Source organism: Leopardus geoffroyi, chromosome D2, assembly GCF_018350155.1.
Source record: "Leopardus geoffroyi isolate Oge1 chromosome D2, O.geoffroyi_Oge1_pat1.0, whole genome shotgun sequence".
In the NCBI taxonomy this organism is placed as follows: domain Eukaryota; kingdom Metazoa; phylum Chordata; class Mammalia; order Carnivora; family Felidae; genus Leopardus; species Leopardus geoffroyi.
The window spans coordinates 34,482,575-34,510,143 of NC_059334.1; the positions used below are offsets into that span (position 1 = coordinate 34,482,575).

Sequence of the window (27,569 nt, forward strand, 5' to 3'; positions counted from 1 at the left end):
ACTTGCCAGTGAATAGGAAAAAGGATACAACAAGAAGCCCCAAACTGAGTTTATTATGGTATAGACTAGGTAATAACAAATAACTCCAGTACATTCAACTAAAGCCTGAGATACCCTGGGATATTTAAATATAACACCAAGCAAAAAGCTACTCTAGAGTGAGAAGAGCCCAATAGAAAAGAAGAAAATAAGATATTTATCTAGAAAAAGCCAGGAAATCGAACAACATACCAATCCTCACAACTTCTCCCACGTTCCCAACCGCTTCTCTGACTTGCCCATTCGTGTCATTAACACCTCAAGTCGTTAACACCTCTCCATTTTTTAGCCAAGATTTCTGGATAACAAGAAAGTCTTTTCCAAAAGAATAAGGTGCCATTCTTCTCCTTTACACCATCTGATTCAAGGTAAAACTTTCTCACAAAGGAAACGATTAGGAATTCTAGGCTGGAAAGACATACCAGGGCCTCTTGCCATGTATTAAATCTAGAATCCTGTCTCTAGAAGCTATTTATGGCTAACCTCTTAGAAATGAGTCACATCACACAGAACTCCCATTCAGCTGAGAATCTTTACCTGGACAAGTGAATGAGGTTTAGGACATAGTGGATTTCAAAGTCGGCAACAACCTGACATCAGCAGAGTAATTTCATTACAACCTCCCCATTTTCTAGAAATCCAGTCAGGATCTGGGTCAGCTATTTAAACTCCACCATCTACTTTTTCTTCCAGTTGCCTCCTATCCAACTGGCAGGAACTTCCAAGAAAGATGATATAATAGGCATTGCAGTATACTGGCTGCTTGTTGGGGTTGGAATAGGCCTGTTCAGGTTTGAGGGATGCAAAAGGATTAGCTCCATAGGCGGTGATGTTTGTATCCAAGTCCACCAGAATCTGTAATGAGGCTGCCAATTCCTGATGGCTATGGGAGACAGATAAAAAAAATAATAATAATAAAATGCTGTGCTAATTATGAGAAACATAGGAGAGAAATATCTCAGAACTTGATGCTTCTGTACTCATTAATCCCCAAAATTACCTAAGGCTGGTTTAGGCGAGGGGCTATCCCTTCCTACCAAATGTCTCACTAATCACCTGATTAACTAGCATAGGACTTGGTTCTAAGGGGATTAGAAAGCCAAGTGTGGAAAGGAAGAAAATCCTCACCAGAAGATAGAAGATGAGCAAAGGGGAGAGAAATGAGCTCATTTATATAATATAGAGAGGTGTTGAGGGGCGCCTGGGTGGCTCAGTCGGTTAAGCATCTGACTTTTGCTCAGGTCATGATCTCACGGTTCGTGAATTCAAGCCCCACATTGGGCTCTGTGCTGACAGCTCAGAGCTCAGAGCCTGGAGCCTGCTTCGGACTCTGTGTCTCCCTCTCTCTCTGCCCCTCCCCCCCTCTCGTGCTCTGTCTCTCTCTCTCTCTGTCAAAAATGAATAATAAACATTAACAAAAATTTAAAGAGAGGTGTTGAGTGAGTCAGGGATATATCAAAAATAGGAGGAAGTTGAAACCTGTAAACAGTGATCAATGTAGGGATCTCATAATCACGAAGTAGCAAGAGGGTGGGCAGCCAAGCCTCCATTAAGTCTGGGGAAGCATGGAAACCTATGGAAAAAACAACAAAAATAGAAATGGATATAGAGAGGGGAAAGGTTGAAGTAGGGCCTAAGCAAGATACTTTTTTTTTTTTTTTAAATTGTGTTCACCCTTCTCCTCACCTTGCTCACCTCCAATGCTCATTTACCATCATCATCTACCCCAGGTTCTTCAGTGGAAAATTCTGAACCCAGGCATAGCACAAATGGCTAATGATCAACCAAAGTTGTCATCATATTGTGTTTAACCTGACCAAATGAATGGGATTCCAAATATAGAAGATACAAGAGTCAGGATAGAAAATTCCCAGAAAAGCCACCCAGTATTCCCCTAAATGATTCTTACCTGGATGGAATGTCACCACCAAATCTGGATGGGCTATCCGCCCAGTCTCTACCTCCTCCTCCCAGAAGTCATGATAGAGGCCTCTATGGCCATTAAGCTGAACTGTGCCAGGTTCCAGGATGGGAGTTGAGGGGTTCTGTGTAAAGCCAGCAGATACGTCTATACCCACCATGATCACACGGAGGCCAAGGTGTCCAGGAAACATGTAGCCAAGCTCATCATAGTCCTCAGGGCGAGTGAGGAATGTCTCCACGTGGGAAGCACCAACCACGTGCACTGTGCTTCCCCCAATCTTCCCAACATTTATCCCCAAGGCCCGAAGCCCAAGGCCCAGTGTCAAGGGTCGTGAGAGGGCATCTGTCAGCAGCCGCTTCAAAGAGCCCTGCAAGACATCTGGGTCTGGCCTTGGCCGTCCTACGCTGGCCCACAGGGTGGTCATGGCATGACTACCTAGCACAGCATCCAGTGTAGCATCTAGCTGTAAATGCCGCATAGAAAACCAGGTATCCCAGCCCTGTACAGCTTCAGCCAGGCATGGCCAAGGCCCTGAAGGTAGGACAAAAGCACCTGTAGGAAAGAAGAAATAAGAATGACATAATCCTTTCCTGGCTTCAATATTCTTTCCGAGTATACTCTCCCAACTTGTGACCAGGAGTGCCCCACTCAGTTTCTCATTTTTTCCTTCTAACAACATGCTTTCATCTCTCTCTCCAAGTACAACCAATTATGACCACTATGTCAGAGTTCCCCAACACTATCACTTCACCTGTGACTAGGAGCCATTCCATGAGACGGTCCACAGCTACAAGACGCAGCTCTTGACAAACCTTCCTGTGTGCTGGCCAGTCTGACCTCTGGCACTCTGGATCACAGTAATAGACATTTCTGCACCTGAAAGAATGAGCCCCAGAAACAGATGTTCCTATACCTCAAAGGTATGTCAGGGGAAGGGAACTGATATTCCTGCACCTAGGAAGAAAGATCACTGGATAAGGAAGGTAAGGAGAGGAGTGACAACTGATGCACTAAATTTGGAGATTATATTTGGGAGGGGAGGCATGACAGACTAGGAATGTAATTATTCTCTTGGGTTAGAGTGACACCTCAGTCTATATCTGGAACAACTCACTTTTTACATCACTTACAGAAAAAATAAATAACAGGAGTTTGCAGCTGCCCTATTATCACAGGTATGGCTCAACTCCCCAGAAGAGATAATGATCTTATACCTTGAGTACTCAAGAGGAGGGAGGTAAAGAAGATTATACAGTCGTCCCCCCTTATCCAAAGGGAATATGTTCCAAGATCCCCAATGGATACCGAACTCATGGATGACGTAAACCCTGTATATACTGTTTCCTCCTATACATACATACATACATACATACATACATACATACATACATATGTATCTATGATAAAATTTATAAATTAGGCACAGTAAGAGATTAACAATAAGACAATTATAATATACTATAATGTTATATGAAAGTGGTCTCTCTCTCGAAAGATCTTACTGTATTGTACTCACCCTTCTTTTTGTGATAATGTGAGATGATAAAATGCCTACATGATGAGATGAAGTGAGATGAATGACATAAGCACTGCAACACAGCATTACACTACTATTGACTTTTTGACAATAGTCAGAGGAGGATCATCTGCTCCCAGACCGTGGTTGACCATGGATAAGTGAAACCACAGAAAGCAAACTGCAGGTGGGGGGGGGGGGGGGGGGGGGACTATTGTACCATAATCTGTCTGACCTCCCCATAATACCCAAAATAAGAAGGAGCCCAATCCTTTTCTAATCTTTCTGTGGCCTGGATCACACAAAATGAGTGGGCCTTAAGTTATTTTGAAAACTCTTAGGGGCGCCTGGGTGGCGCAGTCGGTTAAGCGTCCGACTTCAGCCAGGTCACGATCTCGCGGTCCGTGAGTTCGAGCCCCGCGTCGGGCTCTGGGCTGATGGCTCAGAGCCTGGAGCCTGTTTCCGATTCTGTGTCTCCCTCTCTCTCTGCCCCTCCCCCGTTCATGCTCTGTCTCTCTCTGTCCCAAAAATAAATAAACGTTGAAAAAAAAAAAAAAATTAAAAAAAAAAAAAAAAAAAAAAGAAAACTCTTAGACCTTTCCTCCTGCAAGGAAGTCTTAGAATAGGATCATTTCTGGATGACTCCCCATTTAGCCCCCAACTAGTCACCTTTTGCACTGCCGTAAGACCTTGGAGTCTGAAAGACCACTAGGGAGAGCTCTACAGTGAGCACAGAATCGGAATGTGTCCTCCATCTTCTGGAACATTTCTTGAGGGCATCGAAATCCAAAGCCTGATACAGAAGCACCCCCATCTAGCACCAACCTGCAGAAATGGCATGGTGAATAAGTGGCAATAGGAAAAAGAGTTATCTCCAAAATCTTTCATGACCTATACCTTGCCTCCAATATATTTCCATCTACTCCCACTATTTCTCACATAAGCAAATTATATTTCTTCTATAGTAATAAAACTTACAAAAGTCAGGATGAGAGACTCTCTCATTGTAAATGCCCCATATTCTCCAAGCTATACTCCCTCTTTGCCTTCTAAAATCAGTTCTACTAGAGATATTATTCTTCCATAGAGCGAGTCACTCACTTGTATTCTTCATAGCTTTTCATGCTTAGCTTTTGAAGGATTAGCTGAGATAGGCCAGGAACATTATTTTCCAAGGAGAAGAAGCCAAGCGCATCAATGCTAGGGTCAGGTTTTGAGAGGGTCAGAGGCACAGGGGTCACAACTGTGGATGGGGTCACAACCATGGGAGCCACTGATGAAGGGGGTTTCTTGTGCCTTCGCTGCCGAGATCTTGGAGCCATGGCTGTCCACTGATACCTGGGGACTATACACAGAACAGATATGGAATGAAACTTTGCAAGTTGGTCACATATGATGTGTTTTCATATGTTTGACCTTTCACTTCTCATTCTAGTCTCTCAGACCTAGGTATCCATAAGACTTATTTGGTATCTACTGATTATTGATCACCATAGGCGATTATAAAAAAACGGCAGGGAAATAATTATATATGAACATAATTATACATATATGTGTTACATATTAAGTTCTATATAAAATTTAAATACATATGTAAGGAAATGCACAGGAAAAGGTCTGGCAGGTCTCATGTAAAACCAGTAACAGTGATTAACACTGAGGACGGAAAGAAGTAATGGGACAGGAACTGGGTTAATCAAAAGGAACTTTAGACCTATCTGTGATATTTGACTCTTAAATAGTTAGAATATATTTATATATTATTCGTATAATCCTTTTAAAAAATCAAAAATCCTTTTAAAGTGAGCAATTATATGGCATGTCCTACATTCACATGGTTGTGCAACCACCACCTCTATCTAGTTCCAAAACATTTTCATCACCCCAAAAGAAAACCTCATAACCAGAGGTGCCTGGTGGCTCAGTTGGGTAAGTGTCTGATTCTTGATTTCAAAAAGAGAGAAAAAAATCAAAAGAGAGAAAAAAGCAAACAAAAGTTTTGGTTGTCCAAAACTACCAGCTAATTGGAGAATTAGTCAATTTCACTTAGTTGGGGAAATAAAACATTCATTTTAGAAAACCTATCATCACAGTTGTAAGCAATAGACCCAGAGGAAGAAATTAAACGCAACACAAAATCAGCATTACAATGCTAAGAGTTATATAGTCAAAGCAAGTTATAAAAATTATGAAGAAAATTTCCTAAAGAGGCGAGTTTTGAAGTAGAACTGATCCCGCACCCACCCACTACCTAGCAGGAACTCTGTGATATCTTCCTTTCTTGGCTTGTTTTCTCCCATTCCTTCTACAATTGTTGAGTAAACAAAAGGAACTATATTGGGAAAAATAAAAACATGCATTCACTCAACAAATATTTATTGCTAAACATATATAATCACTCATAAAATAATGGAAACAAATATGAAAAATATACTCAACATCTAGATGTCCTGTAGAGGGATCAAATGTAAATCATAACATAAGGCAGTATATAAATACTGTAAGTGAAACTAAAGCACTAGTGGGAAATCAGAAGAGTCTCTTTAGTTGGTTAGCTGTAGGAAAACTTTATAAAGCAGGTAGCAGTCAAAATAGACCGATAGTAATTCTTTGAATACATGAGATAAAAAAAGGAATTCTTAGCACAGAGAAGAGCATGAGCATAGAAATGTAGATGGGAACACTCTAGAAATTAATGAAATAGAATGATTTGAGTTTGACTATAAGTATAACAACATAAACATTAAGAACTAAAACTATAAAGTCTTAGAAGAACACAAAGGGAAAAGGTCATAATATGGATTTGGCAATATCTTAGATATGACACCATAAAAAGAAATGAAGTACTGATAATATCCTACAATGTGGATGAACCTCAAAAGCATTATGCTAACTGAAAGAAGTCAAAAGGTCACGTTATATGATTTCATTTATATGAAATATCGAGGAAAGGTAAACCCACAGACAGAAATCAACTCCTGATTGCCAGGGACTGGGTGGAAGAGGAATGGGGAGTAACTGCTAAATGGTTATGGGGTTTCCTTTTTTTTTTTTTAAGTTTATTTATTTTGAAAAAGAGGGAGAGCGTAAGAGAGCATAAGAGAGCATGCACTCAAGTAGGGGAGGGACAGAGAGAGGGAGAGAGAGAATCCCAACCAGGCTCTGTCAGTGCAGAGCCCAACTTGGGGTTCGAACCCATGGAACTGTAAGACCACGACCTGAGCCAAAATCAAGAGTCAGACACTTACCCAACTGAGCCACCAGGCACCCCTGGTTATGAGGTTTTCTTTTGGGATGATGAAAATGTTTTGGAACCAGACAGAGGTGGTGGTTGCACAACCATGTGAATGTAGGACATGCCATTTAATTGCTCACTTTAAAAGGATTAATTTATGTTGTGAATTTCATCTCAATTAAAAAATAAAAAAGAAAGGTACCTGTAGAGATTGAGAATCTAAATATTAACTTTCCAATTAACTGCCTCCAGGGACAAGGAAATGGCAGAGGATAAAACAGCTGACAGTGGTTGCTTTTACTATGAATAAGGTAACTTTTAAAGTTCAAATCAGGGATCATGTTTTGTTACAAAAATAGTCTGACATTTAATCCTTCTGGATCAGATTTGTTAGGAAAAAAACTCTAGAATCATCATTCAGATGAAGTGTAGGTGGCAGAACAAACAAAAACCTCCCAGAATCATCCACTAAAATCTATTATCTGTACACCTGAAACTAACATAACATTGTAACTAACTGGAATTAAAATTGAAACTTAAAAAAAAGAAAAGCTATTATCTTATGACACGGCTTTTTGCAAACTGCTGTCCTCAGTTAATGAGGGAACTAATTTGTATTTTCTTTTGTACTTTCTTTCCCCTCCTTTCATTCCACCTGTGTAATCTCTCCCCTCATACCACAGATAAATGGATGTTTTCAGAGTCCAAAGAACAGAGATAGCTAAGCACATCTGCATTCTACATTCTCACTAATACAGAAGAAATTAGACCTGAAGGTGGTAGATTATTTTAAGACTTAAGGGTCCCTTTGCTAAAGGATGCCTTCACACCTGAGTAACCCATTTCCAACAAGTGACCTGAATCTTCCCTCCACTTTTAATCACCACACATTCTCATCACATTTCCAAAATCATTGCAACTTTAGAAGCATTCATCTGCTCTACCTACCCAGCCTCCTCAGGCAACAAAACACCTTCTTGAACCTTGAAAGACTGGATTCATCTTTTCTTTACAGGTATGGAGAAAAATTATCCTTATTCTGATGTAAGTCAAGGGTCTTAAATCCCAGGATTAATAAATATATATTCCTGATGTTCAACTAAAAGCCTTCTGCAATGGAAGCCAATTAAGACAAGAAATGTATTGCCTCACTTATCTGCCTTTCCAAAGAGGTCCTTCTTGAAAGGAAGACTAACTCTTGGCTCTCTAGAAGTTGGCTGAACTCACTGGGAAGTGAAGGAATCACAGTTTGAGGAGGAGTGGGGCGATGAAATCCCTGAGAGTTTCCTCTATGTCTAGAATGGGCTCATGATACAAACTAACTAAATTTCTGGCAGGAAGGTAAGAAGGTGGGAATGAGAAGCCAGGTCCTTGCATTTGCATCTACGTGAAGCTCATGTCTGAGTTTGTGTACCCCAGGCCCAGACCCAGCTTCCTTGGTTCTAACTTTTCTGCACAGAGTCCCAGGATCCTCCAAGTTTGAGGGGAGGGACGGGACTGAGAGAAACAAAGGCAAAAAACATAGAGGACAAGGGAGAAGTTGGAAAGAATTACATATAATGAGCTTTCAGAATTTTCTAGAGATCAGAGTCTACGTCACCTAGCAAGGAATCACCTTTTTTCTAGCTGCCCCCAGTGGCTTGGGCTCTAATTTATTCTCCGTATATAAAAGAGAAAACACCAACACCAAGGACTAAAAAGGAGACATGAACTGGACGGTCTAGAAAAACTATTATCCTTCATCTCCAAATTCCCTAAATATTAGCCTATTCCCAGACCAGTTCTCCCATCCTTCTCCCTCACCACCAAAAGCCTCAAGTTTCACCTACCACAGTATCTTCTCACTATCTCCAGACCAGGAAGACCTATGTAATTTTCTCTAATTCACCAGCAAACACAAAACATTTTTGGGGAGGCAGGGAAAGGGGAGAGTGATGCTAGTCATTGGGGATCCTCAAAAGGAGTTAGGAAAGAGAAAGCGAAAAGGAGGAATCCGTTTGGAACACTATTATTAAGCACATTCAGATGCTTAATCAGTGCTAACACTCCTTGAGGTGATAAATGTTTTACTCAACTATAAACTAAGCAAGCAGATGATTTGAAGGGAAAGGAACTTACCCTGCTAAGCCCTAGGCTTCCTTCCTTCTCTCTTTCTTCCAAGTGAAGCGAATGCTTGATCTCCTCAGATCTAAGCTGTGGCTGACTTGCAGCTGTCCCTTCGTATCACTTTCCTTTGCAAACTGCTGAAATGCTGCATCTCTGTGATTAGGTATACCCTGCCAACCAGACAGACAACGCTGAATTCTCCCTAACGAGGCAAGGAGGGACCTGGCCCCCTGCCCATGGACTTCTCTTTCTGACCTTCCTTGTCTGCCAAGATGGCTCAGTATTTATTCTGTCAACACACCCAAACTCACCAAAGGCCAGTCAGGCTAAGGAAAGATGAAACCCACTGCTTCTTTAACCTCTCTTACTAAGGCAGCATTTATGCTCTTAGTCCACAGTGGCAGAAAAACAAACAAACAATAACAAACAAAAAACACCTAGGATTAGTTCAGAAGTCATTAGTTGGTTGGAAAGGGAGGCACTAACTCAGAGCAATGGGAACTCCTGGAGTTCTGGATGTTAATCCAGACCCAGGAAGAGTTACCCCAAGCCCAAAGTCCCTTTTAGCCTAACAACACTGCTCAAACACAATGATTAATATACTTAATTTGTGTATTAAGTACAAATGTAATACCCAAGAAAGAAGAATAGAAATGGTCATTTAATGGTATAGAAGAAAATCAATTGTAGGGGAAACAAAATTAATTTGTAAAATTCACTTTCTCTGAAAGGAAAGCAAGGTACTTTCTGAGTGAATGTCACATCAGGCACACTCCATTTATTTCAAAAGAGTGAATAAGAAGAGGAATAAAATAAGCAAAATCAAAATATTACTAAAAATGCATTCTACTTCTAGGAACAGAAAATATAAAAGAATCAATTCAAACATCTTCTCATTCCTTGCTATAATGAATACTGATCCAAGGGATTTAATTATACATTCCTAGCTCCTTTTCACTTACCAAGCTCCAGAGTCTATCGTAAGTTATTAGGACAATGGTCCTATATGACTGCAAGACCTAACTTTCTGCTTATATCTGGCCCCAGCTATATGTCACTTACCTGCCTCTGTGATCATCAAACTGGGGAACAGAACAACTTGCAGGGAGGTCCTGGAATGTGGTAAATCAAAAATCTATACATGAACAGATGCAGAGAATGGATTCCTTAAAAAAAAATTTTTTTTAAGTTTATTTTTGAGACAGCACAAGTAGGGGAAGGGCAGAGAGAGACCAGGGAGACAGAATCTGAAGCAGGCTCCAGGCTCTGAACTGTTAGCACAGAGCCCAATGTGGGGCTTGAACCCACGAACCATGAGATCATGACCAGAGCCGAACTGGACGCTCAACCGACTGAGCCACCCAGACACCCTGAAAATGGATTCCAGATAGGAAGCAAACTAAAAGCAGGTAAGGTGGAAGAAAAGTGTTAAGGATGCAATTACATGACATTATTCAGAACAGCCATGGGCAAAAGAAAATCAGTTGCAATAGGCAAAAATCCTGAGTAAAATGGGAGTAATTCATTTTAAGCAAATGTTTCAGGTCTATTTCAAATCAACTGGCAGAACATTTAAAGGTTATGAGTTCTGTTAATATTAGCTGAACAACAGAAGGCACGAGAAGTGAGAGGTGGTCTTTTCTTTTAATTTTTTTAATGTTTATTTATTTTTGAGAGAGAGAGAGAGAGAGAGAGACAGACAGACAGACAGAGTGTGAGCAGAGAGAGAGGGAGATACAGAATCCGAGGCAGGTTCCAGGCTCTGAGCTGTCAGCAACAGAGTCCCATGTGGGGCTCGAACTCACAAAACATGAGATCATGACCTGAGCCAAAGTTGGACGCTTAACCAAGCCACCCAGGCACCCCGAGAGATGGTCTTTTCTAACTCAGGAGTGTCATCTTTGACTATAAAGGAATATAAAATAAAGAAAAAACTGATATTGAATATTAATTTATATTTTACCATCATAGCTACTAGCTCTGGCAGACATTTAAATTTACAATTTAGAAAGATCTGAACTTTTCAGTTTGCTTTCATCATGAATTACATTTATTTTTTTATTTATTTTTATTTTATGATAGAAAGAAAGTGGAGGGAAAGGCAGAGACAGAGGGAAGGAGAGAGAATCACAAGCAGGCTCCACACTGTCAGCACAGAGCCCAATGCGTAGCTCAAACTCACAAACCATGACATCGTGATCTGAGCCAAAGTCCGAGGCTTAACTGACTGAGATACCCAGTGCCCGATGAGTTACATTTTTTAAAAAGCCTTAAAAATGCTTTCATGGTTCACTGTGAAACCTTAAAAAATACTTCTATGGTTCATAGTTCTGAAGAAAGACTAGAAAGAGGTTCCTATTCAACAGGTACAAAGTGGTAGGTGAGGCAACGGGTGATTTTTCTACCACTCTTAACGTATACCACTTTTTCTGAATTCTGTTCCTTTCTCTTACTTTCTTCCTCTTTTTAATTTTTACTATCAACCCATAATTCTAGTTTGCTAATGTTGTTTTACGTTTATCCATGATTCCCCCCAGTGATGAATCTAAGGGCGGAGTTCCTGGTACCTGATATTCTAGTTAAGCTCTTAATTTAGAGATGCACAGTTTTCATAAAAACAGTAACATCAAGAAGAACCTTTAAGGTATGCAGTGCATAGCAACTTTAAGGGTAGCTCATGGACTGGTATGTGTGTTAAGTTGATAATACAGCAACTAGAAGCTGTAATAATCATCAATTTGAGTTCTGTTTGTTACCTGAAATTAGGCGAGTATACACATTTCAATTTAAATTAATGCTTTCTAATGTGTATCATTATATTTATTGTTGAAAACTGTAATAAGGTTACCATATGATTACATTATAAAATGTTGAGCAATATCCTAATTTCCCTCAATTTGCAAAATTCCATACTATTTTGATTATGGCAAAGAAGGAATATGATGGCAAGAAAATGCAGTATCATGAATATCCTTTTTCTTACTATTAAAACACCCAATAAGTTCCCAATACAACTGTAACAAAATTCTAGATAATAACATTTTCTTTCAATGAAAAGTCAAGTGAAATAGTGATTTTAAATATTAGATTCAGAAGGCCTATAATAGGCACCCAAAATCCTCTAGTGCTCAATTACTAATGCTCATGTAAGACAAATGTAACCAAAGTTAAAAAAAAAAAAGCAAAATTTATGAAGATAAGAATTTAATTCATCAAATTATCATGAACTATCCACGAGATAATCTTCTCTGAAGGCTATATACCAGTTCTGTTAACAGAATTTTCTGATTTGCACGAGGTCAAATCAGACTACATCTTCCAAATAAAACCCAACACAGAGATAGGAGCAGCGGCCCATGCATGGAATTTATTGTGTGCTACTGTTTATAAAATACTCGAATAGTCCTGCACATGCATAATATTTCCAACTTAGACAGGAGACCATACAGGGTGCACTTTCTGGCAAACAAAACAATAGATGGTTCCGCTGCCTGGAGCTCTGAGTTGTATTCCAGGGCATGAGGGAAGCAGGCCACCAAAGTAAAGGGAAATATCAAACTACAGTGGCAATCAATACAGGTCAATAATTGTGAAAAATTAGCACATGGTTCCATTTAGTTTAACCAAGCAGTTCTGTAACTATCAAAGGAAAATGTTCAACATGCAATCTTGACTTTTATGCTTCCACTAACATCTGAATGATTGAACAGAACCATTGCTTCTATGCTGCATTGCTTAATCAAAAACACTTCCAGAACATTTTTAAAATTTCCTTTGCATCAAAACATAAAAATGATAGAAAGCCAGCAGCAAATCACCCTGGTGGCTATTTAAGCAACTTGAGTACTCACAATAAACTAAAATTTCTCATAACATCTAGGTAACCTATACATGTCGTACCTGTACATCATAGGTCTATATATTAAATATTTGCAAAATGAAAACATGCATACACAAAATACGTCAAGTTTTACAGACATGATTTGAAGTAAAATTTACGTTGACAATGTACAAACTTCTTTTAAAGTACCTTAAATGAGTAATTCTGTAATTCTTCATAATTTTGAAATTTAGAGGTTTTCTTCTTAAATCTCTGGGGTGTAAATTTCAAAAGATCTGGGCAAAAAAGATTCTAAATTAGTTTTTGGATTTGTGTTCAAGTAAGAGAGTCTGCCTAGAAATAGGTTATGCATTCATAATTGAAAAATACCAAGGCTATATTACAGAATTAGCCACATTTAAGAACTATAGACCTGAGGTCAGCATTTTGTTTAAATGCCAACTGGGTTTCTCAGCATTTTGCCCATAATTCAAAATACAGCTTAGCAACCTCAGAAATGTATTTTAAGACCATGCTAATTCATCCTTTAAAGACATTTCATGAGAAAAAAAAGTCCACATTAGCTCTTAGGATTGCATTTGAAGTCATGGTTAAAAAACAAAATCTAATTCTACTGAGGGGAAAAAGAAATCTCATTTGTAAACTTAAATGTGTGAACCACAAGCATAAATGGAGGTGTAGTTGCCCTCCACTGGAAATTGCCCCAAGCCCCTTGCTCACTGCTCTCCACCTTGGCAGCGATGACCCGATCTTATCAGATAGTACAGCATGTCCCAGGGCCCTCAAGCCTCCATCCAGGAAGGGGGCTGGGGTCTCAAAAGCACAATGGTTTCTCCAGAGGGACTGTGACATTTACAGTCAGCTTGGCCGACCCCTCCAGATCCTGGGGGTGATCTGTCCATTTGGGGCCCGAGATGTGAGAGTCCCTGGGAAGCCGTGGGTCACTGGGCACTATGGTTGCCAGTCCCGTGGTTCTCAGTGGCATGTGCGGTGTTCAGAGAATTGAAACCATCTTGCTGTACAGCATCTTTCCGGGGTGGCATTCTCTCATTGATCCTATCCAAACCCTTTGCCTCTTCAAAACTGCAGATTCTATGTGGTGGAGAGAATCCTCGTATTGCTTAACAAAATGCAAATTTGATAAGTCAGTAATTGAAAAACATTTCTGAGATTTCAAAAACATAATTAATGATTTTTAAGAAGAAAGAAATTAGCTGTATGTAGCAACATTTAAATCTTACTTTAACTGAATCTTATCCCCATTCCAGACTTCCCCTTAAAATGTGAAATGTTTCAACCTAAATATAAACATGATCGCTTCATAGTGTTAGCATAGCCTTTATAAAAGAACGCACAAAAATAACTCTCCTCTGACCCCAAAATTAACAAACAGGCAATGGTCTCAGGGTCTCAGTCTGACTTCTATTATACCAATTATCTCCTACCTCAGACCCTAAAATCACCAGTGACTATCACAGTAAGGCAGCAACAAGAGTAGGGGCAAGTGAGGAGGCTAAACAAGGTTATCCTTGACATACAAATCTGTACCAAGAGCTTGGGAGGAGAAAGAGGTAAGTAAAGTTAAGTTAAAATTTAGCAGATCAGAACTATCTTGGAGGTCAAGGTATCATCACCCCATCACCACCAGAATGAAATGAAAAAGGTGGGAAATGCCTCCAGGAGTTAGGTCTGTGTTTGGCTGATAGCAAAAAGTATTCATAGTTTCAGATTTTAGGAAATGTTTTCCTTAATTCAATAGCCAGTCACTGCATGTTCTTTGGAAACCCAAATCAAAATAAATAGCAATCCTCCTCCAATTGTTGTAATTCCTCATTTACTTCATCTGGAATGATGCGTTTTCCACTATTAAAATGTGCATACAAAAGATTTCCATACCACTGGTTATAATCTGGTTGTTTTAACATGTGCAATCTTTGGGATTCTGAGTCTGTGCAAGTGAACCAAATAAATGGTTGGACAGTAAAGCATTAAATAATGTGTAACATCAAGCCAATATATGATGTACATGAGTATAATATTATCAGCAAACACTGGGCCAAACAGCAATAAATAAATAAATAAATAAATAAATAAATAAATAAATAAATATCATAGTGACAGCTCCTGCAGTCTCAGGTAAATTACTGAAAATGAGTAAAAACTACCTCAAACCTATACCTAGAGGGGGTTTCACTTAGGAAAAAAATGATCTGAATAGCACAGAATCATGCAAAATGTGGAACAGAGCTTTCTTTGCAACCTCAAATGCTACAATATTATAGCATAACATGCTGCACTCTAAAGAATTCAGGAACAAGTCAATGCTGGTTGCACAATATACTAGAAAAGGGAAAAACCAGATTGTCACTGTGGAAATTGGTCCTTGTGATTTAAAAAAAAAAAAAAACAAAGAAAAGAAAAAAAAAAGAGGAATGTGACTATCAAACTCAATGAGTCAGTGAGTCTGATTCACCTTGGGCTGTGCAAACTAGGAGTAAAACACACCCACAGGACATTCTCTGATGCCCACCCACACACCACAGATCTCTGCCCAGCGCAAGGACTCTGATCGTACCTTTTTCAGCCTCAATAGCCTCAACTGTGGCTGTACAGAAGTGAGCAGAGGCATGCAAAATGAATGAGAGAGATGAGAAGGGTCATATTGTACAGCAGAAAAGGCAATGATCACTTAAAATATCACAGTATCCCATACTACATCATCATTTACAATTTAACATAAATAGTATCCACATTAGAGAGCCCATCCAATCCCCCAATTCCTGACACAGCACAGTTTACACACAGCACTATGACAACATCGCTCAGAGCACAGAACACATAGACCTAATGCAAACACAGACACCTCAGCACCCATGCAGATGCACTCCAGTATTAATTACCTATCATGAATTCAGTATTTTGATAGCCTTAGAATTTTTCAACATGTTTATTATATCACATCCATCACAATCACAAGGAAATTCTCTAAGGTGAAATTATGATGGTAGAATTGTAGCAGAAGAGCAAAGAGAAGATTCCTTTTTTTCATCTAACTGAAATAATACTCATTATCTGTTATTCCATAAGATATAAACAAGAAGGGGTCAGTAATGCTTTTCCTGTTGCTTCTAATTCATAAGGCATTGCAAAAGTCAGTATGGATACAATGAAACTTAAGGGAAGTAAACTTGGTGAATTGCTCTTGGTAGAATAGTTCTGTAGCTCTGTTGTTTGTGGGTAACCTAAAAGGACCCTTCTTATCTACTAGGAACTTCCTTTCTATTCTAACATTGATTAGTGTCCCAAACATCCACAGATACTAACGTCTACAGCCTTTACAAAAAAGAAGAAAAAAAAAAAAAAGCTTATGTTCAGTTTGTCATGAACTCAAATTTGCCTCTGGTACTAACAGCACGCATTTGCAAATGAAGATGGAAAGGCCAACAAACATCTTTTCAAGCCCATCTACCAACTAGAGATGACTCAAGATAGAACTGAGGTCTTTCAGGCAGTAAGTCCTGTATGATATGGACATATACATAGGTCATATAAATGAGAAATGCATTCTTAGTATAGCTGGTCTCTAGCCCATTTAGAGAATTTCAATATTATTTAGTCACACATTTTGTAGTCAAACATTCTTTTGGCTCATCTCTGGGTTCAAAGTGTATAGAACATTCACATTGAGGACCAGGATCAAAGACTGTAGAGGACAATACTGACTGACAACATTGCAAATTCTCCACTTCACTCAAAGTGCACACACTCAGAATATTTATAACAATAATACCCCATCCTTTCTATTTTGCTTCTTCTACAACAAGGCCAATTTGATTTAGAAATACTAAACTTTGTCCAAAGCAGTTATTAATGTGAAAGAAAACTGATGAATCTAAGGAATTAAAGTAGACTAAATTAGGAAAGTTTGTTGATCTTAACGAGATAGTAAAGTGAACTGGGGGGGGGCCCAAAAGAAGTAGGTTGCACACTGAATTAAAAAAAAATTTAATTTTCCTTAACTGTTAAACTACATTACAAATCCAAGCAGACAAACTTATTGTATACCAACTATACAAATAACCACTTAAAAAATCTAGCTCTGTACATTTGGAGTATACTCTTGGAATTTTCCCAGACAGAAAACTGGGATAAATGACCCACCTCTCTTTGATCAGCCCTGCAACTTCTATTCTTCAAAATATGGACTATTTTCTTTATAATTTAGGCATTGAATGAGAAAAAAATAAAATGCCTATCAGAATATGTGTTATATATGGTAACAAATTAAAAATAAAACCTGATATCACTGTAAGAATTAGTATCTAATTGAGCGTATCAGTAGTCCAAAAGTCGATTAATAAATTTTTCAAATTATGAAATGTAACAACATACTTCTGAAATCATTCTATAGGCTTTAATTTTATATATAAAAGCATGTTCTAGGTCAAATTATATTTTCTGCTCTTTCCAGAAGCTCCTAAATGCTCCTAATCCTTTTCAAGATACAAAAATATCACACTCAAAACTGCTTGAATGTTTAGAACTGAAAAAAAGCCACTTGAAGCTCAATAATTAAGCTGGAAAGAAAGAGATCTGATAATTGCAAAATTCTATCTGAAAGGCACAATTTTTCCTCTATTTGTTTTCAGTTTTATAAGGCCTCTTGACATGACTTTAGTAGGTTTGAGTATAGTGCTGTCACAAACTGTGTTCCTCAATACTACACAGGATAAATAATTAAGAGGACTTTGGCATTACTAAAATAGAGATGGTCACATATTTTCCCATATAGGTTGTGGTGAAGACAGCATTATAGGGCTAGCTCCCAATCAAATTTCCCTGAAGAAAACAGACATAAAATATACCAATTCCTACTCCAAAAGAGTTGTGTAATTTGTAAAAACACTCAAATATCATAAAGTTACTGAGAAGGCAATAGGACTTATTCCCTGACAACAGGACTGAGGTATTAGAATTTTAAAACTTTTTTTTTGCAATACTTAACTTTCAGTTATTCATATCAGGGAACATGTCTACTAAAATATCAGGAAAAAATTTTAAATCACACAGATGCAGCTTCTGTATGAGTTTTATTATGTACTTAAAAATGGGTTAATATTATTATAGTAGGGAAATCACCCCACACTATCAAGAGCCATCATGGTACAGCTGGGGAGCTATCTAGTTTCCCAAATTAGACCCCTTAAACTCAGCATTGTCTTGTAACTCACTCTCCACTGGGAATACAGTCCCTTCGGTAAAGCTGTCTTTCAAACCTTCCCTGCAATTGGGGTGAGTTCAAAGTTGGAAGACTGAGCTTCAGGCTGCATGCAAATTAAAAATGCATAGAAATGCTGAGCTGCCAACAAAGCAAGTACTAATTGTGAAATCGGAAAGAAAGGTTTGCTATAGATACAATGCAAAAGTAATAATATATCCAAGGATAATGGAGAGATGACTGTAGTGTAGATTTATTAAAGTATGAAGCCTTTCAGTTTTCCTTTTATGAACAAAAAGGAGAAAAGGTATACCATTTTTCAAGCCATTAAAGTTTATCCTCTTCTATTAACACTTTTCCTAGTTTTATTGAATGTTTAAGATCTTAGTGAAATTCTTTTTAGCTCATGTTGCTAATGTCTACAATATAGTAAGAGTGGAGTAAGGAATATAAAGAAAATCAAAGCAGTTTTTCTTTTAATAAAAAAGGAAACCTCATTCAGAATGTAAGTTTGAAACTATAATTTTAAAACCTAGCTGTACTTCTCACATATACCAGTGGTGGTAGCAGACAACACAATAACATATAAAATAGAACATGTAATAGGCTACAAGTAGGAATTATTTGTCTACAGGAAAATTTATTTATTTGGCACTTATTATGAGACTGAGTGAAATGAAACTGTGAAAAGTCAATCTAATTTAAATTTATTCAAAAATTTGAATTATTTTCTTTATTTTGTTTGTTTGTTTAAAAAAACTAATTACGACACCAGAAAGAAAGTTATCCGTGACTAAGGAAAACATCAGATCTGTTGCTGCCTGTTTGAATAGAGCAATGTCCCTTGGAGGGCTGTCAAAAGTGGCTACAATAAAACATAAATTAAGACTTTCCATATCACATTTTTTGCCTTCCAACCACAAGGGAAAGAAATCTAGACTTTTGAGTTATTGTGTATACACTAAAACATTCACATCACTCTCTTCTATTTAATATGTAACGGGCTTTCAAAAAGTTAACCCAGTATTTACACAAATATTTACGCCAAAAAAGTTTTTTTTAAATATAAAATATTCAATGAGCCAGATTACAGGAATGCTTTACGTATAATTCTTTTTATTTTCATGCAAAATAAAGGCACACTTAATAACACCCTTTCAATTTTGACTTACAGGATTTAAATTCAACCCCTTATAACAATGACTTAATATCTAATGTTACATTCATGTTCAGAATGCACAAAGTACAGCAACAAATGCAGCAAACCTCAAAACAAGGTGCTACAGAGTTGCTTCTACATCAAAAGACAGACAAGCGTCTGATAGAGTAATTTAATTTAACATACTTTTACAGACATACAGCTAACCTAAAGAAAGACAGACAGATTTAGGAAAGCAGCTACATCTGCAGAGGAAGAAAACAGCATGTTACAGACAGTCAATTATACATAGAACATTTGACAAACACCACAGAAAACAAACTTTGGCATTATTCACCAGGGTACAAAACCTTGCACAAATCTTTTGGCAAGTGAAGTGCATAAGTAATGTTCTGGGGCCCAAGCAGACTGTTAATTCTAAAATTAAGTATCTGAAAATATAAGCATAGTCTAATACAATTACATAAATTAAAAAAATAAAAAATAAGAAACTTGGAATTACATTTCCATTTTAGTAATATGGATATCCTTGATTCACATTCAGAAACTGGGGCTCTTAAAAGAAAAGAGTGCATTAGACAAACAAAAATAAAGATTTTAACCATTATGATATGAGCTGCTCCCATATCATTTCATTAAAAGCTGAGAGACTGACCATTATTTTCAATTGAAAGGAATACCCATTCTATCAATGTTCTGCCTTGGTCAGGTTATTAACCAGACACTACCTATCATATAGTATTCTGCCTGTGTCAGCTGCTGAGACAGGAACTAAAAAGCAGAAGGAATTCCCTGCATGCATTATGTGTATTGTTAGCAAAAGAGTGAGGTGTGCCCCAGTCCATCTGAGGCACAGCAAGTTGCATAACATCATTACCACTTTGCAGGGTCTGTCGTCCTCCAGCCAACACTCCACTAGGCAACATCCCTGTGGGAGTCAGGCCCTTGAGTGTCAGCACGCTTTCACTCTCCTCCCTATTGCAAAGAGATATAACAAACATCAGAGACTTCCAACAAGTACTTAGTTCAAAAGATGAGATGGGGCCCAGAGGTAGGCCATGTATGGAATTTATGACATTCATTGTTGTTACCACATTTTCCTCAATTCCAAGACAAGACATTTTTCTATATTTTAAATGTATGCCTTACAACTGACACATATATTGTTTTTCCTGAAAAGCCTTATTAAATATATAATGAGATTAATCATCAATGAGAATCAAGCAATTGAGAAAATATGGTATTTCATATGCTGTAAAGTTCAAATGTCAGATATAACCAGTTTTGCAAACAAATTTTTAAGGACTGACCCATTATGGGTACCCTTAAACCTGAATTAACCCTAGGAAAACAGCTTGTGGCTCCAGCAAAGGGGACTTCCTGTATGGATGAGCAAGTTCATCAGGAATACTCTAAAAAGTACCCCCTCCTGGGGCACCTGGGTGGCTCAGTTGATTAAGCGTCCAACTTCAGTTCAGGTCATGATCTCACTGCTCATGGGTTCGAGCCCCGCGTCAAGCTCTGTGCTGACATATCAGAGCCTGGAGCCTGCTTCAGATTCTGTGCCTCTGTCTCTCTCTCTGCCCCTCCTCCACTTGCACTGTCTCTCTCTCTCTCTCTCTCAAAATAAATAAACATTAAAAAAAAATTTTTTTAAATAAAAAGTACCCCCTCCTTCTTATCCTGCTCTAATTTTTAAGGTGTAGAACCAGTACTTTCATCACAGAAGGGCAACACATACCAAAAGTGAGCAAAAATAATCACAAGGGTCAAAACCCCTAGTTTCAAAAGGACTTGTGTTCCCTTCTTCACTATGTAGTAAATGTACAACTAACTTCTTTATAGGAAGAATGCTACTATGTTGCTTTTAGGTGTCAAACAGGACACTGCTTACAGCAAAGTACAATAAAAGGAATTTCTGTAAAACAAATAATCAGGAAAATGTATCATTACCTGAGAACAGAGAAGACCCTTGCCATCTTGCCAATTGCTCGAATTTTGTTTCTTATGATTTCTTTCCGGGCTGCAGCTGAACCTACTTTCAATGGAATAAATAGAAAAAAGGACTCAAGTTTAGGGCATCCACACTTGCACCATTCTATCACTACCCTATACCAGGCTCATCTTAACCAACACCAAACCCTCTGCCCACCAGCTCACATGAAGGAGACTTAATGAACTCATGCCAAAAAGCTTCTTACTCCTTCACTGTTTAGCTCAGCACTGGTCTAAGACTGGGGTTTGATACAGATACAAATGAAAAGTAATCCACAAACATTATGACTCTCACGCTACTGCTAATCAGTAAAACAGCAATGGGAAAGAAACTAGAACCCAACCTGTATCACAAACCAGAGAACAAAAATAATGCTAACAATCCTATCGTCTTTGTTTAATTCTCATGAGAGCCTATGGCATGCAGACTAACAGACAAGAGTTGGTAATAACTCTGTATAGTCTTCTATTTAACTATTATAAAAGCCTCTGACATGCAGGCAGGAAATATCCCATCTTACTATGATAAAGCAAGTTCCTTGCTCTAAGTGGTTTAAAAACAATGGTATACAATAACTACTGTGCAGATGGCGATTAACTAAGGTCCATACTAATATTTCAACAATAATGCACATCTTAACCTCATGGACTAGACGTCCTCAAAGTCATGCAAATATATACAAGCTCTTATATCCCTAGGTGAGTATGACACAAGGAGAGTGAACAAGAAAAGATTCCCTAAAAAACATGGCTAAAGGATCACTAATGTTACCTCTATAAAGGGTTGGCTGTACTGCCTATCACTGGTACAGAAGAGAATATAACCAAAATAACTTGATCTTTGGCTGAAGAAAAACTCAAAATTGTATCTTCCTTCCCTTGGCCTCCAGAAAGAACAACAATCTCAGTCCTGTTATCTCATATATAGCAACTAGAATCACTCTGGACCCAAGAGTGTGGTTCCTTAGAGCTGTGCTTCAACATGATGAAAACACACATATGGAAGCACCATGGTTGAGGAGAAAGTTAAGGAAAGGCTAAAGAGACTAGACTAAAAGGGGCCATAGGTACACAGAGGTCTGAACAACCATAAGTCTTCTGGGCTAGAGCATCTCATTTAAAATTCAAGCAGCCCACAAATACCATATAATTAAAAACTAAGATGATGACTGGACCCTACCACAAGGAAACAGAAAAGAAATCTAATTTCAAAGACGAAAACAAAAGACATATTTTAGAGAAAACAGGCTCCATGACCATGTTTATGATGCTCTAAAGGGTAATATTATGAGCAATGAAGCTACAGTTTTTACAAATACAAAACTGTGTAGGTACCATGGTATTACACAGTGTTTTTAAGATGCCAAAATACTACTAAAAATCTCAGAATCATAGAACATTAGAATTTCAAGAGACATTAGGGATATATTGCAAACTTTAATCTCATTTTCTAGACAAAGAAACTAAATTTATTAAATGTCTTGTCCAAGGACATAAGGGAAGTCTGATCTCTTTGAATGAATTAACACAAACATTTTGTTTTAAAATGGACAGAATTTTAAAAACAGCTAGACTGGGGGAGAGGAGTATGAGGATGGGAGAGGATGGCTGCAATGAGGCACATTCATATTTTCAGCCTTAATTTATATACATATAAAACTGAATGATATGTAAACTATACTGATTTCAAATTTTAAAAAGTCACTGGAATATAAAAACACTATACAAGTCAGGATTTAAAATCAGTCTACAAACACATCATGCATAATATTAAAGTAAATGTCCACAGTAAAATTACTCTGGGGAATAAGACAGACAATCAAACACCCCTAATCATGCAGGGAAAAGTACAAAACATTACAAATAAGCAAAAGAATGAAATTTTAAAACAAGAGGAATGAAAAAGAGGGAAAAATATTTCCATGCACAGAAAGACAGATATCTTGGAATATGACTTCTAAAAACATCAAATTCTAACTCATATAAAACTTAAACTAAATTTGCAAAAGGCCCAAGAGGACTCTGCATCAATAGTATTCAATGAATGTGCTAACTTACATGGATATGAGGATAACTTATGAAGTCATATTTCAAAACAATGTTACTCTGTCTGGTCTGTACCTTTTTTATTGCCATATATGAGCCGTTCTTCAGATGGAGAGTCCAGAAAAAAGGAAGTGAATGATGGAGAAAAGGTGGTTGAGACAAATAAAAAGATAGAGATTTAACTTGGCAGTGGTACTGAAGAATGAATGTAGAAAGAAAGGGAGAAAAATGAAGGCCCTCATATTCAAAATTTGAAAAATGTAGTATTGTAGGATCTAGTGAATAAAAGAGGGATGCCACTGGCTAGAACTCTAAAGGAAAGATTTCTTAAAAGATATGTGTTCAGAAGAAATTATGGACAGAATGACTATAATATTTGATGAAAGTAGACAAATTAGGGACAGAAAAAAAACACGTGAAAACACATAAGACTGATAAGAGACTGTGCAAACAACAATCGCCCATTTATATTGATACCCCTAAGGAAATGTGTCACCCATGGGAATATGTTAAGTGAAAGGTAATGACACAAATGATATACAAACTCATGTGGTTCTTCAAGGACACCAACATCTGCAAAATCTATAGTATACACAGAGAAATGTGGGTAACTTCATAAACTACCTCAGTGGAAAATCTTACCCACTCCCAATAATGAAAAGGCTAAGCCTCCCACACTCCATAATAACAAGAGCACACAATTTCTTGAATCTGAATTGTAGAACTTTTGCACATACTCAACATCAATAGTATGTGCTTTCTGTTCCCAATCCAATCTGGGAGCTTGCGGGACATCTTTTTGCAGAAATAGCAACAGACTGTTTCAAGCAAGTAATATCTCTAAGAGAAGGCAGTAGAGATGTTTCATTTGAGCTTTCCATATCTTCCATTCTAATGCAGAGATATATGATTCCATTACAGGAAATGCAAAGTTTTAGTTTAGTAAAACTACAACACATGTGGGTTACGTATTTCCTTTACCAAACTCAAGACAAAAGATAAATATATGAAAGAAATAGTATGCATTCTAAAAATCACAGACATCAGTGTTCAGAAATTCTCTTTAATGATTAAATAATACCTCTAAAAAGAATGTGCATTTATACATGCAATATGTTTATGCAAATTTTTGCCTTTAAAAATAAATCCACATATACATTAAACAATACAGAATACCAAAGATCATCACTTAAGAGGCTTATTCCTTTACCCAATCTCAGGCTTACATATGCAAAAACTATTCTTTCTTTCCTGCCACTGGGAAATCTCCATTCCTGCTCTCTCCCTTTCCCCACAGAAAAGCTAAACCTTCCTCAGCAATCCGCCCCCACCCGCCCCACCAAGTTTTCTTTCTAAGTCAGATTTCTCCCCATGCCCAGCTCATAGGATGGTTCCACTGCTGAGTAGGAAAAGGGAAAGGAGAGGACAAAAGACATGCTATTATGGTGAAAGGAAAGGAGAACAATGTACAGAATTAAGGGGAAGAAATACAGGAATATGACTAAGAAAAGGAAATAAACCTAGTTCCAGTAGCTCTTTTCCCTATCCCACCCTAGTACCTATCCTAATGTCCTCCCCTTTCCTCCATTCCTCAAGGGTCTCCCCCAAACCATTCTTAGTCCTCCATACAAACTCCTAGATTCATACTCTTAAATTTTTCTTGGAGTCTCTACTCCCAATACTTAGTATGGAAGGGTGAAGAAATGAGTAATTACACCTGCTATGTTGGCAGTGAAGGGAGATCTATTTCTATATTCAAAGCTGGAACTCAACGTATTTTCCCACAGAAACACTGTCACAAATGACAGCTTAGCAATTTAAAATTATTTCCTTTCTATTCCTTCAATCCATGGATGAGAAGATCCTGGGAAGTGAGGTGACTTCTCCAAGATTACACAGCTAGCATAATGGTAGCACCAAGATACCTAAACCATCGATCCTTTTCACTAAACTACACCACCTCTTTAATGATCCAACTTAACTCATCCCTGAAGTGCAAGAATAATATAACAAGCGGATAAATAAGCATAATTTATCTTTGATAGGAAAATGTTGATTAGATACATAAAATCTCATTAGAAGGAATATAATAAAATTTTGTATGTATTCCTGGTTGAAACCCAAAAATGATTCAGTGTCTATCTTCATATAAATCATAAATATCTAAGCCAAGTACTGTAGTAGACTTAACAAAGAAATTTTTTTTCCTTTTTTTAATAGGAAGAGGACTAAAGCATTACCTATCACTACTCCTATTTAAAATATTTTTAAAAACCACTATTAATAATATTGATACAAATTTGTTAAAAATAAAAATAAAGGCAAAATGTAGAACGTAAGTGCCTTATGTAAATAACAGATTTTTAAAAGGTAAGGAAAACAAAATAAAAATTACCACAGGAAATAATATTGCTGATCCAGGTTCTCAAACATAAGATAAACCCACAAATACATAATGTACACCTTATACACAGAAAACACATTAAGAGATACCGGTTGTAATAGGATGAGAATATAAAATGCTAAAATATTAATTTAACTTGATGATAACAGATTTTTTCAAAGAAAAATTATATAATTTTAAATGGAATAACTGTACGTTAAATACATTAAATGAAATAGTTAAATGAACTATTATATAAAGCAAGAGATCTTGATCTTAGTTTAGAAAACTAAATTATTAAAAAAAAAAACCTTCCTAGATGAAGATACAGATTTAATGATATACTAATTAAAACTACTACTAGATATTTCACAGAATTTAACAAATAATAGAAAACTTTACCTGAAAAAACTAGTGAGCTACGAACCAAAAATTATTGCAGTCATTATATCAATACCTGTAAGATTATGAAGTAGGTACTATTACTTTCATTTTGAAGGTAAAATAACTGAGGCTCAGAAAGGCTAAGTAATTTGCCTGAGGTCATATAGTCATTATGAGAAACTAGAATCTAAACCCAGACCTAGTCTAACAAGAGAAAAGGGTTAAGGTGACAGAACATGGAGAAAAAATATTTAATTAAAACTATTTAGGGGGCGCCTGGGTGGCTCAGTCTGTTAACCATCTGACTTTAGCTCAGGGCATGATCTGACAATTCATGAGCATGAGGCCCACATTAGGCTCTCTGCTGTCAGCGCAAAGCCTACTTCAGATCCTCTGTTCCCCTTCTCTGTCCCTCTCTCAATCACGTGCTCTCTCTCAAAAATAAATAAACATTAAAAAAAAAAAAAAGGAAGAAAAAACTACTTAAAATTTTATGGAAAAGACAGATACAAGAAAGTATGTTAGAGCTAAAAACTTCTACACAAACATCAAAAGGAGAATTAAAATAAGAAAAAATATTACTCATTAAAGTTTATTATCCAAACTAAAAAAATGGATATAAATAATTTATTTCAATTAATGAAACTACAAACCAGAGTAAAAGCACATCTCTGTTTGCCACCAACAGATGGCAATAGCAGACACTTGTATACAGTTACTTCATACTTTTAACAAATGGGCTTACAACAGTGTGTAAGAATTAAACCTGTTCGTAAGCAGAGAAATTTCTAAATAGTTTTTACTCAGGTTGTACTTTAATAAGTGGTCAATTAAAATATACAGTTTATACAGTTGAAAAAGTAGGCAGTTTTTTTAAATTAACAATCATTAGAAAATCAAAGAAATATAAATAAATTAAACCAACTATAATTCACTACTAGGTAGCCACCAAGCAAAATAAATAAAAATGACAAAAACCAATGAGGTGGGCCTGTGGAGAAAACCATGGCAAAAAGCACTTCATATTGCTCCAATTCTTCTGCAAAGTAATCTGGCAGTTCATAGCTAAAATAATGAAGCTAAAACACATATTTAATTCTGTAATTCTCTTCAAGAAATTCACTCCAAGGAAAAAAAAAATACTGTATAAGCATATTTATTGCATGCTATTCATAATAAGGATAACTGAAAGCAACCCAAATGCCAAACAATATGAGATTAACTGAAACTTATGGTATATTAATAACCTAGAAATATGTAGCTATTGAGTTTTAACAATACATAGACCATGTTTAATACATGGAAACAATTATATACTGATTGCAATTATGAAAAGAATGCTACAACAAAGATGTGAGGGGCATATGGAAGGAAATAAAGAGTTTCAGCTTTAAGTTGTTTACATTTTTGTTTCTCAGTGACTTGAAATTTTAAAAAATATTTATACTTAAAAAGTTTCAAGTAAAAATTTCAAGGGGTGCCTGGGTGGCTCAGTCGGTTGAGCGTCCGACTTTGGCTTAGGTCATGATCTCACGGCTTGTGAGTTTGAGCCCCACATCGGGCTCTGTGCTGACAGCTCAGAGCCTGGATTCTGCTTCAGATTCTGTGTCTCCCTCTCTCTCTACCCCTCCCCAGCTCATGCTCTGTCTCTGTCTCTGTCTCTCTCTCTCTCTCAAGAATAAATCAAACATTTGAAAAAAATTTTAAATAAAAAAAATTTTTC

General features: G+C 37.2%; 3 protein-coding genes across 11 annotated transcripts in view; all 3 read right to left on the bottom strand.

The window, feature by feature from the left end:
* The window catches only part of ANXA7 (annexin A7), a 39,699-nt gene extending 39,011 nt beyond the window's left edge, over positions 1-688 (bottom strand). Inside the window, exon 1 of the mRNA XM_045439579.1 lies at positions 577-688. The gene's annotated coding sequence lies outside the window, so the exon portion shown is untranslated. The remainder of the gene's footprint in view (positions 1-576) is intronic.
* A 13-nt stretch (positions 689-701) lies between these two features.
* Positions 702-10,042, bottom strand: MSS51 (MSS51 mitochondrial translational activator). Its single transcript, XM_045439583.1, has 7 exons — positions 8,833-10,042; positions 4,581-4,824; positions 4,149-4,304; positions 2,715-2,839; positions 1,949-2,515; positions 1,519-1,612; positions 702-922 (listed from the first exon to the last, which is right to left on the bottom strand). The coding sequence occupies exons 2-7, from the start codon at positions 4,799-4,801 to the stop codon at positions 703-705; spliced, it is 1,383 nt and encodes a 460-aa protein (XP_045295539.1). The 5' UTR covers positions 4,802-4,824; positions 8,833-10,042; the 3' UTR covers position 702.
* A 2,119-nt stretch (positions 10,043-12,161) lies between these two features.
* PPP3CB (protein phosphatase 3 catalytic subunit beta) overlaps positions 12,162-27,569 on the bottom strand; it is a 59,039-nt gene continuing 43,631 nt past the window's right edge. For 2 of the 9 annotated variants that reach the window (XM_045439608.1, XM_045439612.1), the window contains exons 11-14: positions 20,992-21,073; positions 19,916-20,013; positions 15,237-15,266; positions 12,162-13,781 (exon numbers count right to left, since the gene is read on the bottom strand). In XM_045439608.1, coding sequence (XP_045295564.1) covers positions 13,603-13,781; positions 15,237-15,266; positions 19,916-20,013; positions 20,992-21,073 — 389 coding nt within the window. In that variant the 3' untranslated portion in view covers positions 12,162-13,602. Of the gene's footprint in view, positions 13,782-15,236; positions 15,267-19,915; positions 20,014-20,991; positions 21,077-23,154; positions 23,182-27,569 lie in introns of all 9 variants that reach the window. The other 7 variants (XM_045439611.1, XM_045439613.1, XM_045439606.1 and 4 more) reach the window with 6 other exon arrangements.